The sequence below is a fragment of the Salvelinus sp. IW2-2015 genome, linkage group LG15, assembly GCF_002910315.2.
Source record: "Salvelinus sp. IW2-2015 linkage group LG15, ASM291031v2, whole genome shotgun sequence".
Lineage (NCBI taxonomy): Eukaryota > Metazoa > Chordata > Actinopteri > Salmoniformes > Salmonidae > Salvelinus > Salvelinus sp. IW2-2015.
The window spans coordinates 21114036-21129100 of record NC_036855.1 but is presented as its reverse complement, the minus strand read 5'-3'; the positions used below and the strand labels follow the sequence as shown (position 1 = coordinate 21129100).

Below are 15065 nucleotides of genomic sequence, written 5' to 3'. Positions count from 1 at the left end.
CCTCGGAGTGTGGTGTCAGGAAAATAACCTCACACTCAACTTCAACAAAACAAAGGAGATGATTGTGGACTTCAGGAAACAGCAGAGGGAGCACCCCCCTATCCACATCGATGGGACAGTAGTGGAGAGGGTAGTAAGTTTTAAGTTCTGGCGTACACATCACGGACAAACTGAATTGGTCCACCCACACAGACAGCGTTGTGAAGAAGGCGCAGCAGCGCCTCTTCAACCTCAGGAGGCTGCAGAAATTTGGCTTGTCACCAAAAGCACTCAAACTTCTACAGATGCACAATCGAGGGCATCCTGTCGGGCTGTATCACCGCCTGGTACGGCAACTGCTCCGCCACACCCGTAAGGCTCTCCAGAGGGTAGTGAGGTCTGCACAACACATCACTGGGGGCAAACTACCTGCCCTCCAGGACACCTGCACCACCCGATGTCACAGGAAGGCCATAAGATATCAAGGACAACAACCACCCAAGCCACTGCCTGTTCACCCCGCTATCATCCATTACATTTACATCAAATCATGAAGGCGAGGTCAGTACAGGTGCATCAAAGCAGGGACCGAGAGACTGAAAAACAGCTTCTATCTCAAGGCCATCAGACTGTTAAACAGCCACCACTAACATCGAGTGGCTGCTGCAACATACTGACTCAACTCCAGCTCACTTTAATAATGGAAATTGATGGAATTGATCAAAAATGTATCACTAGCCACTTTAAACATGCCACTTAATATAATGTATATACCTTACTCTATATCATCTACTGCATCTTGCCATCTTTATGTAATACATGTATCACTAGCCATTTAAACTATGCCACTTTATGTTTACATACCCTACATTACTCATCTCATATGTATTACTGTACTCGATACCATCTACTGCATCTTGCCTATGCCGTTCTGTACATCACTCATTCATATATCTTTATGTACATATCTTTATCCTTTACATTGTGTGTATAAGGTAGTAGTTGTGGAATTGTTAGGTTAGATTACTCGTTGGTTATTACTAGAGGTCGACCGATTATGATTTTTCAACGCCGATACCGATTATTGGAGGACAAAAAAGCCGATACCGATTAATCGGACGATTTGTTTTTATTTTTTATTAAAAGTTTTATATATACCACCCTCATGGAGTCTGTTTCTGACCGTTTGAGCAGACACATGCACATTTGTGGGCCTGCTGGAGGTCATTTTGCAGGGCTCTGGCAGTGCTCCTCCTTGCACAAAGGCGGAGGTAGCGGTCCTGCTGCTGGGTTGTTGCCCTCCTACCAGCCTCCTCCACGTCTCCTGATGTACTGGCCTGTCCCTGGTAGGCCTCCATGCTCTGGACAGTACGCTGACAGACACAGCAAACCTTCTTGCCACAGCTCGCATTGATGTGCCATCCTGGATGAGCTGCACTACCTGAGGCACTTGTGTGGGTTGTAGACTCCGTCTCATGCTACCACTAGAGTGAAAGCACCGCCAGCATTCAAAAGTGACCAAAACATCAGCCAGGAAGCATAGGAACTGAGAAGTGGTCTGTGGTCACCACCTGCAGAACCACTCCTTTATGCCTTGCTAATTGCCTATAATTTCCACCTTTTGTCTATCCCATTTGCACAACAGCATGTGAAATTTATTGTCAATCAGTGTTGCTTCCTAAGTGGACAGTTTGATTTCACAGAAGTGATTGACTTGGAGTTACATTGTGTTGTTTAAGTGTTCCCTTTATTTTTTTGAGCAGTGTATGTTGACAAACGTTACCTTATCCTAGTGAGATTTACACGTGTATCAAAACGTCGAGGCGGTTTAAGCCTGCACGAAACACAGACCTTATTTGAAGTAGATCAAGACATTCTCTATGGAAGACATGAACGGTAAAATAACGAAGGAACCCCTGTCAAGTTCAGCCGCAAGTTATTACAGGAATTATAACGCGTCGACTAGTTCTCTCTAAACCATATACCTTTGACTAATCCGGAAACTATCACCTCGAAAACAAAACGTTTATTCCGTTCCGTATTTAACGGGTGGCATCCATGAGTCTAAATATTCCTGTTACATTGCACAACCTTCAATGTTGTCATAATTACGTAAAATTCTGGCAAATTAGTTCGCAGAGCCAGGCAGCTCCAAACTGTTGCATATACCCTGACTCTGCGTGCAATGAATGCAAGAGAAATGACACAATTTCACCTGGTTAATATTGCCTGCTAACCTGGATTTCTTTTAGCTAAATATGCAAGTTTAAAAATATATACTTGTGTATTGATTTTAAGAAAGGCATTGATGTTTATGGTTAAGTACATATTGGAGCAATGACAGTCATTGATTGATTGTTTTTTATAAGATAAGTTTAATGCTAGCTAGCAATTTACCTTAGCTTATTGCATTCGTGGCACAGGCAGACTCCTCGTGGAGTGCAATGTAATCAGTGTTAGAGCATTGGACTAGTTAACTGTAAGGTTGCAAGATTGGATCCCCCGAGCTGACAAAGTAAAAAATCTGTCGTTCCTAGGCCGTCATTGAAAATAAGAATGTGTTCTTAACTGACTTGCCTAGTTAAATAAAGATTAAATAAAGTTTTTTTTATTTTTTATATATATATATATAAAAATTTTAAACGGCAAATCGGTGCCCAAAATACAGATTGTTATGAAAACTTGAAATCGGCCATTCCGATTAATCGGTCGACCTCTAGTTATTACTGCATTGTCGGAACTAGAAGCACAAGCATTTCGCTATACTCGCATTAACATCTGCTAACCATGTGTATGTGACAAATAAAATTTTATTTTTAAACCTAATCCTTGAGCAAGTTAAGATTCGTCCCTTATTTACCAGCAATAGGCCAACTGCATGTCTGTAGTTTACCTCCCTATTATGCTATTATCTCAGCATCCTAATCCAAGTAATTCCATCTATTTTGCAGTTTTGCTCTAGAGTAGAGGTCGACCGATTATGATTTTTCAACGCCGATACCGATTATTGGAGGACCAAAAAAAGCCAATACTGATTATTCTGCCGTTTTTTTATTTTATTTGTTATAATGACAATTACAACAATACTGAATGAACACTTATTTTAACTTAATATAATACATAAATAAAATCAATTTAGCCTCAAATAAATAATGAAACATGTTCAATTTGGTTTAAATAATGCAAAAAACAAAGTGTTGGAGAAGAAAGTAAAAGTGCAATATGTGCCATGTAAGAAAGCTAACGTTTAAGTTCCTTGCTCAGAACATGAGAACATATGAAAGCTGGTGCTTCCTTTTAACATGAGTATTCAATATTCCAAGGTAAGAGGTTTTAGGTTGTAGTTATTATAGGACTATTTCTCTCTATACCATTTGTATTTCATTAACCTTTGACTATCGGATGTTCTTATAGGCACTTTAGTATTGCCAGTGTAACAGTATAGCTTCCATCCCTCTCCTCGCTCCTACCTGGGCTCGAACCAGGAACACAAAGACAACATCCACCCTCGAAGCAGCGTTACCCATGCAGAGCAAGGGGCATAACTACTCCAAGTCTCAGAGCGAGTGACGTTTGAAACGCTATTAGCGCGCACCCCGCTAACTAGCTAGCCATTTCACATCYGTTACACCAGCCTAATCTRMGGAGTTGATAGGCTTGAAGCACAGCGAAGAGCTTCTGGCAAAACGCAGGAAAGTGCTGTTTGAATGAATGCTTACGAGCCTGCTGCTGCCTACCACCGCTCAGTCAGACTGCTCTATTAAATCATAGAGTTAGTTATAACATAACACACAGAAATATGAGCCTTTGGTCATTAATATGGTCGAATCCGGAAACTATCATCTCGAAAACAAGACGTTTATTCTTTCAGTGAAATACGGAACCGTTCCGTATTTTATTTAACGGGTGGCATGCGAGAAATTGCCAAGAAACTGAAGATCTCGTACAACGCTGTGTACTACTCCCTTCACAGAACGCAAACTGGACCTAACCAGAATAGAAAGAGGATTGGGAGGCCCCGGTGAACAACTGAGCAAGAGGACAAGTACATTAGTGTCTAGTTTGAGAAGCAGACGCCTCAAGTCCTCAACTGGCAGCTTCATTAAATAGTACCGGCAAAACACCAGTCTCAACGTCAACAGTGAAGAGGCGACTCCGGGATGCTGGCCTTCCTACAACAGGCCAATGACCCAAAGCACAGCTCCAAACTACGCAAGAACTATTTAGGGAAGAAGCAGTCAGCTGGTATTCTGTCCAGCACAGTCACCGGATCGCAACACTATTGAGCTGCTGTGGGAGCAGCTTGACCGTATGGTACGTAAGAAGTGCCCATCAAGCCAATCCAATTTGTGGGAGGTGCTTCAGGAAGCATGGGGTGAAATGTCTTCAGATTAACTAGAATGCCAAAGGTCTGCAATGCTGTAATTGCTGCAAATGGAGGATTCTTTGACGAAAGCAAAGTTTGAAGGACACAATTATCTCAATTAAAAATAATTATTTATAACCTTGTCAACATCTTGACTATATTTCCTTTTCATTTTGCAACTCATGTCATGTATGTTTTCATGGAAAACAAGGACATTTCTAAGTGACCCCAAACTTTTGAAAGGTAGTATAAATAAATAAAAATCCAGATCCTACTCCTACAGAGAGAAGCCTACTGGGTATCCTTCTTTTAAATAATTGACCCCTAGCAGTCTGAATATTAACTTTGATCTCAGGCCCTTCTTATGAACAATTATATTTTCTATGAACAAGTCTTAAATATGAATATATTCTTTCTACAGCTTATCAGCGTACACCCAATATATTCCCCCTGTTGATGATGCTTATTATGCATTATGGTTGAACCAAAAGATATGTAAAAAAATATATATGGAATTGGAAACAATTTTTTATATTTTTTTTATATGAAATGTAAAAAAATATATGTTGATGCTAATCTTATGCTAATGCTAACAATGGCCTAATATATTCAATATGCTTTAAACTATTGTCTTTTAACAGTTTCACAATTAATTCTAATCAACCTAATAATTATGACAAGACAACCCTCACTATTGTCATTGGTTTCACTAATTGCACTGTTTTGTCCACATAACCTGGTTCAAGCATTCGTGACATTACACTGAAGAAGGCACAGTGATGCCGAAACGTTTGTGTTTTACCCAATAAATCACTGGGAGTTTATACATGGAGTGTGTGACTATCTTTGTTTTTATAGCTTACAGTTTATTCTCCATTAGTCAGCACGTCTACACTAAATCATTTTCTCTGGGTGTGCGCCAGCTCATGCTTTTTAATTATTCTTTTTAGAATCTAAAATAATTACACAAGAACCGTATAATTAGACATAGGAATCTTTTTCCTATTTATTTTGTTTCATAACCACTGCAGAATATATTCCTCACCTTTTCTGGCCGTGATGGGTTCATATTCCTGTAGGAGCCATACAAGAAATTACCATGGGCATCTCTCATTTAAATTGGACCTATTAGCCTAGTAAATAAATAGGCTGTATGTATTTCAGGTTTTGCAATATCATATGCAGGGTGGTTTATAATACTGGTACACAGTCCAAATTAAACAGCTGATCTTTTACATTGAAGTAGGCCTTTGTATCAAGTTTCTATTGTCACGTGCACAAGTACAGTGAAATGCCTTTGCTTGCCCGTTCCCAATAATGCAGTAATGAATATCAGTAGTGCTATCAACAAAAAAGTAAAGTAGAACAAAAGCACACGAGAAATAGAACTAACTACTGTAAGTACTGTAATATTTTTGGGGAGAGTAGCCTGCCCTAAAATGTTTCAGAATTCACAGCCAGTCCATCATATTTAGGTTGGGGAAAAGTCTATATAAAACATTGTTGTGGACAACGCCGACAACATGGGCTTCACTACCTCGACAACCCAAGGACATATGTAAGGATATTGTTTGTGGACTTTAGCTCAGCCTTCAACACAATCATTCCGGACCAGCTAGAGCACAAATTTACCCAAGCTGAAAGTATCGGACTCCATCTGCCAGTGGAGACCCTGAGGGAAATTCCACGGTAACGAAATTATACTTTGACTCTATTTTTATTTTTTTTACTTTAAAAATAAATGTATGCCAAACAAAAACCATTGATTTCAAAGTTTAACCATCCATACAACTCTATGGACAAGGTCTACTGTTAACAATTTCAACTGAAAAATGAACATAAACTAATTTAGTGGAAGAACTGTGCAAACTGGGAACAGAATTATGGTTTTTATGCAACCCCTCTGTCAATGTTGAGAACCACTTCTTGTTTTAGAAACGAGTAAATATCTGCTCCGAATTAAGATTCAAAGATGTCTGCAGAAAGACACGACACCTTGATTTTGAAAAAAAATCTAGTTTGGCTATTGAACTACAGTAAAGGAAGTGGCAACGGAATTACATCATGGGTCCCTGATCTGTACTTCACAGAAATGCATAATTATGGATATGGTCATACTCCTCATGTTTCACAAGTTTGGACATCACAGCAGAGCATAGTACAATACAGCACAGTACACTGTACTTTATTTCAATGTAATGTATTGACTGTACTCTACTCACTGTACTGTCCAAACTTGTGAAACATTCATCAATGATAGGTTCAGATTTGGTCCAGTCCGGTCCGTCTTTATTACCATCAAGGCAAGAGTGGCCAGACCAAACTTTAACGACCATGCACGTCCGGTGTTGGTCGGTGCTCAGTGAGTAAGGATGCTGGTTACAGTAAATGGAAAGAGACAGGGCTCATTGGTAGGTGTCAGTAAGATCTGGGAGAGGTGACATTAACTGAAGTGTTAAAGAAAGAAAGAAAAGAAAGGAGAGAAAGAAAGGGAGAAAGTTTGTCCAAACTGTTTTACCACTCTTGGTTTGACCACCAGACGAATTAATGAAAGAAAACAGTTCCCAGCTGAACATAACAGTATGCCAATGCATGTGACCCAACTGGCAATGAAGTCATTCATTTCTTAAAGACACCACGCACACTTTTAGAAAACAGATTGCTTCTTCAATGCAAATGTTTTTAAAATCAGTACAAATAATGTATGTTAGCAGCTGCTAAGAGAACATAAGTCCTAAATGGAAGGCATTGTTTCTCATCGGTATCCCCGTGAAATCAGCCAAAACAAGCTCAATAACTCATTCACACACACTCCTATTGAATAATATGCATTGACCTGTATTGAGAATATACTTTTTACCCAGTTTATCAATAGAGATTTACCATTCAAATAAATGACCATTGTTGTTTTGTAGTTAGATTGGTAAAAACATTATTTATTTTAATTTTATTTTTTTACAATTGACTCAATTAATGCCTACATGGCTGTGTTAAGATTATGTAAATTATGTTCAAATGTAATGATATTGAACTCAGATGCCCATTGATTTTACAGCGCAGTATCTGAGTTTATATCTGTCTGGATCAAGTGCCATTCTGTGACTTTTGCTAAATACGTATTTTTTTGTGGTATTGTTTTTGTATCGTTTTGGTATTGAGTATCGTGACAGTATCGAGTAATGTGATACTAAACCTGGTATCGAAGTCAAAACACTAGGCAGTATATCTTCTCACTAAGGCATATTCCGTGTGTGTTTATACAGTGGTGTAAAGTACTTCAGTAAAAATACTTTAAAGTAATACTTAAGTAGATGTTTATGTACTTTACTATTTATATTTTTGGCAACTTTTACTTTACTACATTGCTAAAGAAAATAAATGTACTTTTTACTCACATTTTCCCTGACACCCAAAAGTACTCGTTACATTTTGAATGCTTAGCAGTACTGGGAATTGGGTCCAATTCATGCACTTATCAAGAGAACACCTCGTACGGCCTCTGATCTGACGGACTCAAACACACATGCTTAGTTTGCAAATGATGTCTGAGTGTTGGAGTGTGCCCCTGGCTATCCGTAAATAAAAAATAAAAATGGTGCTGCTTTTTATACTTAAGTACATTTTAGCAATGCCATTTACTTTTGATACATAAGTATATTTAAAACCAAATACTTTTAGACTTTTACTCAAGTAGTATTTTACTGGGTGACTCACTTTTATTTGAGTCAATTTCTATGAAGGCATCTTTACTTTTACTCAAGTATGACAATGACAAGTACTTTTTCCACCACGGTGTATAAATGTACTTGGCGAATAAAAATGATTCTGATGTAAGGCTGGGCGATGTTTTGAATTGTTTTGAATTCAAATGTTTTTGCGCAATATTTCTAATGCCTGTATCGCAAGAATCAATGTACTTTTTATTTTCAGTTTTATGAGCGTTTAGGTCTGCTTGTTCTCATGTCTTTCTGGTCTCATCTCTTTCTGTGCTGCGTGCAATGACTGTAGGCTGGATGCACCTTCCAATTACACACATCAAGCCCCTCCCCCTGCCACTCACAACAACAAAGATCACTTCCTCCTCTCTGACAACTCGCTATTTGCATTTGAGGTTTGGTCCAACAGAATCAGTCATATTGAGACATTTTACTGTAATAGAGAAGTTACACTTTTTATGTCTCTCAACTCAAATTGCGTGCAGACACTACTAAAAGAGGGGAGGTATCAATGAACATTGATTCTGGCAAATTAATTCAGTTTATTGTACCATGTACGGCCAGCAGCATGTTTTTGCCAAAGACTGTTATACTGGCTGTCAAGTGTGTTTTAATGCAATAAGCATAAAACAAAATTATATAAGGAATTGGCAATTTGTTCTCATTTTGAGAAAAGGGGTAGGCTCCTTGATTTCAACATCTGAACAAAGTGGACAAGCTAGCATGCTGTTTAAACAGTTGGAGATGGACAGAAGGGTGTGTGCATAACAATTCAACTGTTCTACCCTGTTAGCTAGGAAATAGATACAAGTTGGCTAAACTTGAAATATAAAGATTGGGCCTATGTTGCGACTCACTAGCACATAGGCTTGTGCTTGAGAGATTGTTTATGAGACCTGTGTTAATTTTCTATAATGCCAGCTACAAGAAGTTACGCCTCAATCACACCGACAGCGTTATTGCATTTTGGTACACCAGAAGTACATTCATTTCCAATGGAACGCTGCGTTTGCCTTGCAGCATTGCGTTGCAGAGGCAGTGCGTCCTGTGTGGTGCATACGTTGGATTTATCGAACGTATGTGTCAAACTGTATGCATAGACGGCTTGACAGAAATGGTGGAAGGTGAAAGTTGAACTTCTGCGGCACATATCCAGATGATACTGTGTACTATCTTGCGCAATGACGCTAATCGGTGTGATCAAGGCATTAGTCATTATTAGTGAATGTGCATTATATGCATGGTTCTGGTTAAATAAAAATATCCATTTGGTTATATTTTAAGAGACTTGAAAGCCAGATCAGTGATTATTGTGATCTCAGATCTGTAATACTGATACATGTTGGACATCCTCTTTCAGAGCCTACTTTAAGTGATTAGTAAAGTGTCCTGTTCCCTCTTAAGCACTAATGAAGTGAGACATACAAAATTGAGCAATCACAAAGTGGTGAAGGAAGTGTACAGAATGAGACTGTGCTGTCAAACATCTTACTTTTTGATACTCTAGGCTCATTCGGTACTTCTGGGCTCAGCCTTGCAGAGAGAGACTTTGCCTGCCTCCGTCTGCACTCAGTCCACTTGACAAAACAGAGCTAGCTTTATCCCGATTGGCGGGTCTCACAGTGACGGTACAATGCCTCAGGCTATTAAAATGGCTACTCTTTCTGGCTGTGCAGTGCCAAAGAACCAGGAAACTAGCCTATTGATTGAATATTAGACAAACGTGTTGACCTTACTTCATTTGGTTTATTTTCTCACCTTTTCCAACAAGCAACTAATGTAAAATCTCCAACAATGTAATAACTCATATTTAGGCCAACAGTATAACATAAATCAAATAAATCTGCTGCATAACACGCAATGACTCATTTGTTTGCATTGTTCTACTGCCATCGATCTTAGTTTACCACCAGGAGATGCATTCCTGATAGGATTAAGACATACAAGAAGTAGATAAATAAAAAAAATGATTTAAAAAAAAATGATAAAACACACCCTTTGGAGATGACAGAGTAATAAAACTATTAGTAAATATATGCTACCAGGATCTAGGGTTAGGCTAACTGTAAAGTAATCTCCAATACATCCAACTGAAACTCTTATTTTTTCAATTAACTCTTTATTACACAATATTTTTGTAAAGAAATTAATTACGTTCACCCTTCCTACTGGCAAGGGGGGAAAAAGGACCCATTTGGCACTGGAGTGGAAAAATCACACCAGCTCATCCTGGTTGTTTTGGGCAGGAGTGAAAAGCAGGTCTGGAAGGAGCAAAATTAATCTGGGCTCTATGGGAGGCATAAGACATGCTGTTCTTTTACACTGTTCCATGACAATGTATGGAGTTTGTAGTTTAGACATGGGGCAGGGAATCCCTGTTTCTGTGTAACACAGCTGCTTTAGTTGTTCAGAAGGGAGTGACTTCATCAGTAGCAAGCTAACTTCAGAAGCCTGAGAAACCTCACACACTGTAGGGGTTAAAAGGTCACCCTACCATGATAAAACTGGGAGACCAGAACATAGTCTTCAGATTGCTGGGGATGTCTTTGTGTTTTGTTTCTATTACATTAAAAGTCATGACTAATTCCTTCCGAGTGGTGGAGCGGTCGAAAATCCAGGCTGTGTCGCAGCCGGCCACGACGAGGAGACCCATGAGGCAGTGCACAATTGGCCCAGCGTCGTCCGAGATAGGGGAGGGTTAGGCCGGCCGGGATGCCCTTGTCCCATTGCGTTCTAGCGACTCCTGTGACGGACCGGGCGCATGCACACTGACACGGTCGCCAGGTGCATGGTGTTTCCTCCGACACATTGGTGCGGCTGGCTTCCGGGTTAAGCAGGCATTGTGTCAAGAAGCAGTGCAGCTTGGCGGGTTGTGTTTTGGAGGACGCGCGGCTCTCGACCGTCGCCTCTCCTGAGTCCATACGGGAGTTGCAGCGATGGGACAAGACTAACTACCAATTGGATACCACGAAATTGGGGAGAATCATGACTAAATATGTGCTCATAGCATGTGTGTAAATGCATTTCATGAGTGCATCCCATGGCTGGCACAAGCTGTTTGCTAATCAGCTTGTATAAGAGGGGGATAGTGCGCACAACATTTTTCTGCAAGTGAATAATTCGAAACAGTTCCACGCTGGGACATGAAAATAACACCCGACACTTCTGGAAGTAGTACAGAGGGCCGTATAGGTAACTCCCTGCAACTCCCTCATAAATAAAAGGTTAGATCAGTAATGTAGGCTCCTGAAAAGCACATGGGTTATTGTTTTATGAATTAATGTAGCCTGTGTTTATCCTGCACTGGCAATCCTTATCACAGGGACATCAACAACTAAGTTATTGTTTCTTAATTTTACAGAGATTCAGTAAATAGTTTTCTGCTGTGTCTTGGGTCTCCTAAGCGGGGAAATCACCCTGGTACCATCTTTCTTCTCATAATGTTTTTATAGAGTATGAGTAATGTCTTATGCAGCCACTGAATTGGCCTAGCCCAATGACAAACAATTGAAGTGATGAGCTGCATCATAGTTGTCAGGGTTATTTTCCTTGTCAGTAGTCACTAAACTTTTAGGCCTAACGCTTCACGGTAGACGGCAAACCCGATGTCATTGTTTTCAATGAGAGCATGACGGTGAATGCCATTGAGACTGGCGGTGAATGCTGTCAGCCTCCACAGTAGACGGACATTGCCGCCAAAGTTTGAATACATCATATTTTGCCATAGCATTGTTTTCTAAGATGTTGATTTGCACTCATTGTTTACTGAAATAACCATAGCAGCGCATACCCTCGTGCTGGCTTGCTTTTGCCGTCACCCTCTTTATTGCTTTCTTGTCCCGCTACGCCGATACATTACGGTTTTTGCGTCTCTAATCTAAACGCAGATTTAGTGACGAAGAAGCAATCTTTCAGTGGACAATTTAAAGTAAGGGGTACAGAATATCTAGTGAACTTTAATCTATTCCTATATTAAAATGAAGTTCATAGCAGCTGAGTTAATGAAACACTGTGGCTATGTGTTGATCAAACATGTCAAGTCTGGCTCTTAAACCTTGAGCTGTAAGATGGACAGCGTGAAAGGTCCAACACCAGATCCTGGCAGCTACTGAGGAAGTGGCGACAATGGCTTGTGTAACCCTGTTGAATACACACAACCTAGTTTGGCTCCATGTCAGATTGTCTCATTCTAATGGTTTGATTAAGATAAAAAGTTGTATACCTTTTTTGCCACAAACTTTATTCTGTTGATGTGTCAAGTCAAGTGTTTATGTAGACAGGGCTATCCAGCAATGTACTTAGATAAACGTGTATGAATGAACTTCACTGAATGAGCTGGAAAACAATAACTACCGGTATGCAATGAAAGGGGGCATAGCAGGGAACAAAGTTCACAACCACTTACTCATTACTTATATGTCTTACTATAGGCTACCTACATGCCCTTCAGCCCTGACTAGTCCAGCCCAGGACTAAACCACCCGGTTTTGTATATTTAACATGAAAAATAATATTGACCACTAACTACAGTTGTCCAGTTCCTTTAGGAACACCTTTCCCCCCAAAGCCACCTACATTTGAGCCCGTTTGACAGCTTTTGACCTTCACCTGTTTGCCTCAATTGCCTGACAACTAGTTTAATAAGAAGGTCGGTTGTGGGTACGATAAAGAATTATATAGAACAAATGGGCACTGTGTGGTTAATGTCAGAGAGCTATCTCAACATGTGCAGGCGTTAACCAGTACTTGATGGTTGTTGGATTTGAAAGTTTTAGCAAACAAGCTAACTGTTATACGTTACCTAACTAGCAACTGTAGCTAAGTGTGCGGCTGAATAGTTTACTGGAAACGTCCAATAGCATGTTTCCTTAACAGGGTGAGTATTTTCAGGGAGACAGGGAGGATTTCACATATGCTAGCAACAGTGTCTTGCATGTCTCATAACGTTAGTTAGCTGGCTAGTTAGCAGCTAGCTAGCCAAATAGCTAGTTTTCACACAAGCAAATCTGGTAAGGTTATTTCCTCCTCTGCTTGTTGGTGGGCTGGAAAGCAGAAATGCATAATGATGCGAATGAAATGGGTCATTGAGTCATCACTTGGTTCATGCGGTAGCTAGCTCACCTACCTTGACAGAGTCCACGGGGTACATCACCGTGTGCTCCAGGATTCCAGCCACTGCTCCTGCTGTCATGTGGATTGTCAATGAGGCATGAGGTGGTAAACTTTCGTAGTCACCGTCGCCTTCCAAAGGCTCCTCATCTTTACCTTTAATCTCCGACATCTCCACGGTTGCCGTCAGCGCGCAACTCCATGCGAGGCAGACTGGTCAAAAGGATATCTTCAGACACAAGCACTGAATGAGAGGCATGGATAACCACAACATCATTACCGAGTTCCAGCGCCTAGATGACGTCGGCAGTAAACACGATGGCTGTCTAGTTTGAGCAATGAACATCCAGAAAACCGAAAATGAGGCGGGACCAACAGCCAATGAGAGTAGCCACGCTAGGCATACTCTACTACCAAAATGAGGGTGTTCGATTGATCTCACGTGCCCGTGTAGGCATGTTTTGCATCGGTTGAAAGTTAATTGCATTCGGCGAAGTCGGCTCCAAACAAAAGTGATGTAATTAAGTACGTGTAGCAATTAGTAGGATTCTGGGGTTCCCATGCAAAACTGTTTGCTTTAAATAACAACGCTTTATCTACCTTTCCAATGAAAAATTGTTAGACAATTCAAACATTTACTTAATGGAAAAGAGATGTATGTTTTTGGACTATGCACGATGCTTCCTTCTTGGCAAAATGACCGAGCAGCACAGATTACTGCTCGATTTGAGATGGCGATCCTCCCACCCCGCTCTTGCCCGGTGCCCCGCGGCTCAGCATAATCGAATCCGCGCACTGACAGTTCTTTTCAATGACCAATATGAGCACACAAAGGTCATTGATCCCTTGTCTATTTCAAAAGTAATACATTTTTCCCTTACTAAATAATAACCGACAATGCCACTAGAATACCGCATGAGGAAGCACTTAAAATCCCCTCAACATTAGCTGAGGGTTGATGCGAGCATGGAGTACAAGGAGTGGAACATTAGCTAAACCAAAGAGGAAGAGAGAGGCCCAACTCGGTAGAAAATCTAGCTGTCTCCCTCCAAGCATGGAGTTTTTGTATGGAGGTCAATAGGGTACCACAGTATGAGCCATAATTACCATATAATCTGGCGGTCAAACAGGGAAATGGTTCCAATAATTTTTCCACCATTCATTTTTCCCATAGGGGATTTTAGAAACAAGTAAAATAAGTGCTGTGTTTTGTGTAGGCTTACCCTGGTGTGACGTTTTGATAATCGTGTAAATCTCTCTAGGACAAGGTTACTTTTATCAATATATTGGCCTGTATCCTACATTACTTTAAATGGACAATTCTGTGAACTGTTTAGTGCAAGTTTTAAATTGACACAATACCTGTTAGCAAAGGTGTCAGCTAGAGATGACGTGTAGGAGCTTGCAGGGATTTGTAGTTTTGCAAGATGTCTACATTAATGCTAATTAGAATTTTGGAATCTGAGACTAAATAGAGCCAAATGTATTGATAGAAGTGTCCTTGTCCAAGAGAGATTTACATGGTTAACAAAATGTCATGCCAGGGTAAGCCTACATGAAACATAGCCCTTATTTTAAAATGACTGGAACATTTCCGTTTGACCACTAAGATTTATGTGTATTATGACACCTCCACTGTGGGGCTCAATCAGACTGTTGAATTTGTTTTGTTTTTTAAGTTTTGTTTATTTGATTAAATACAAGTTTCATAATTCTTAAATTGTAACAAGTGTACTGATATAAGTAGGACACGTGAGAAAAAAACACTACATCGGAGTTGTCTCGAGATGGTTATGCATATTCATGGCATGAGGCTAGTAGCATAGCATCTCTCTCCATTGAATACAGGAAGTTGACGTCAACAACCCTCATCGAAAATATTTAAAAATTGATTA

General features: G+C 40.1%; 1 protein-coding gene across 1 annotated transcript in view; it reads right to left on the bottom strand.

The window, feature by feature from the left end:
* LOC111973691 (mitoferrin-1-like) overlaps positions 1 to 13784 on the bottom strand; it is a 31810-nt gene extending 18026 nt beyond the window's left edge. The window contains exon 1 of the mRNA XM_024001070.3: positions 13187 to 13784. Within this exon, the coding sequence (XP_023856838.1) occupies positions 13187 to 13342 (156 nt within the window). The 5' untranslated portion in view covers positions 13343 to 13784. The remainder of the gene's footprint in view (positions 1 to 13186) is intronic.
* Between the last annotated feature and the right edge of the window lie 1281 nt (positions 13785 to 15065).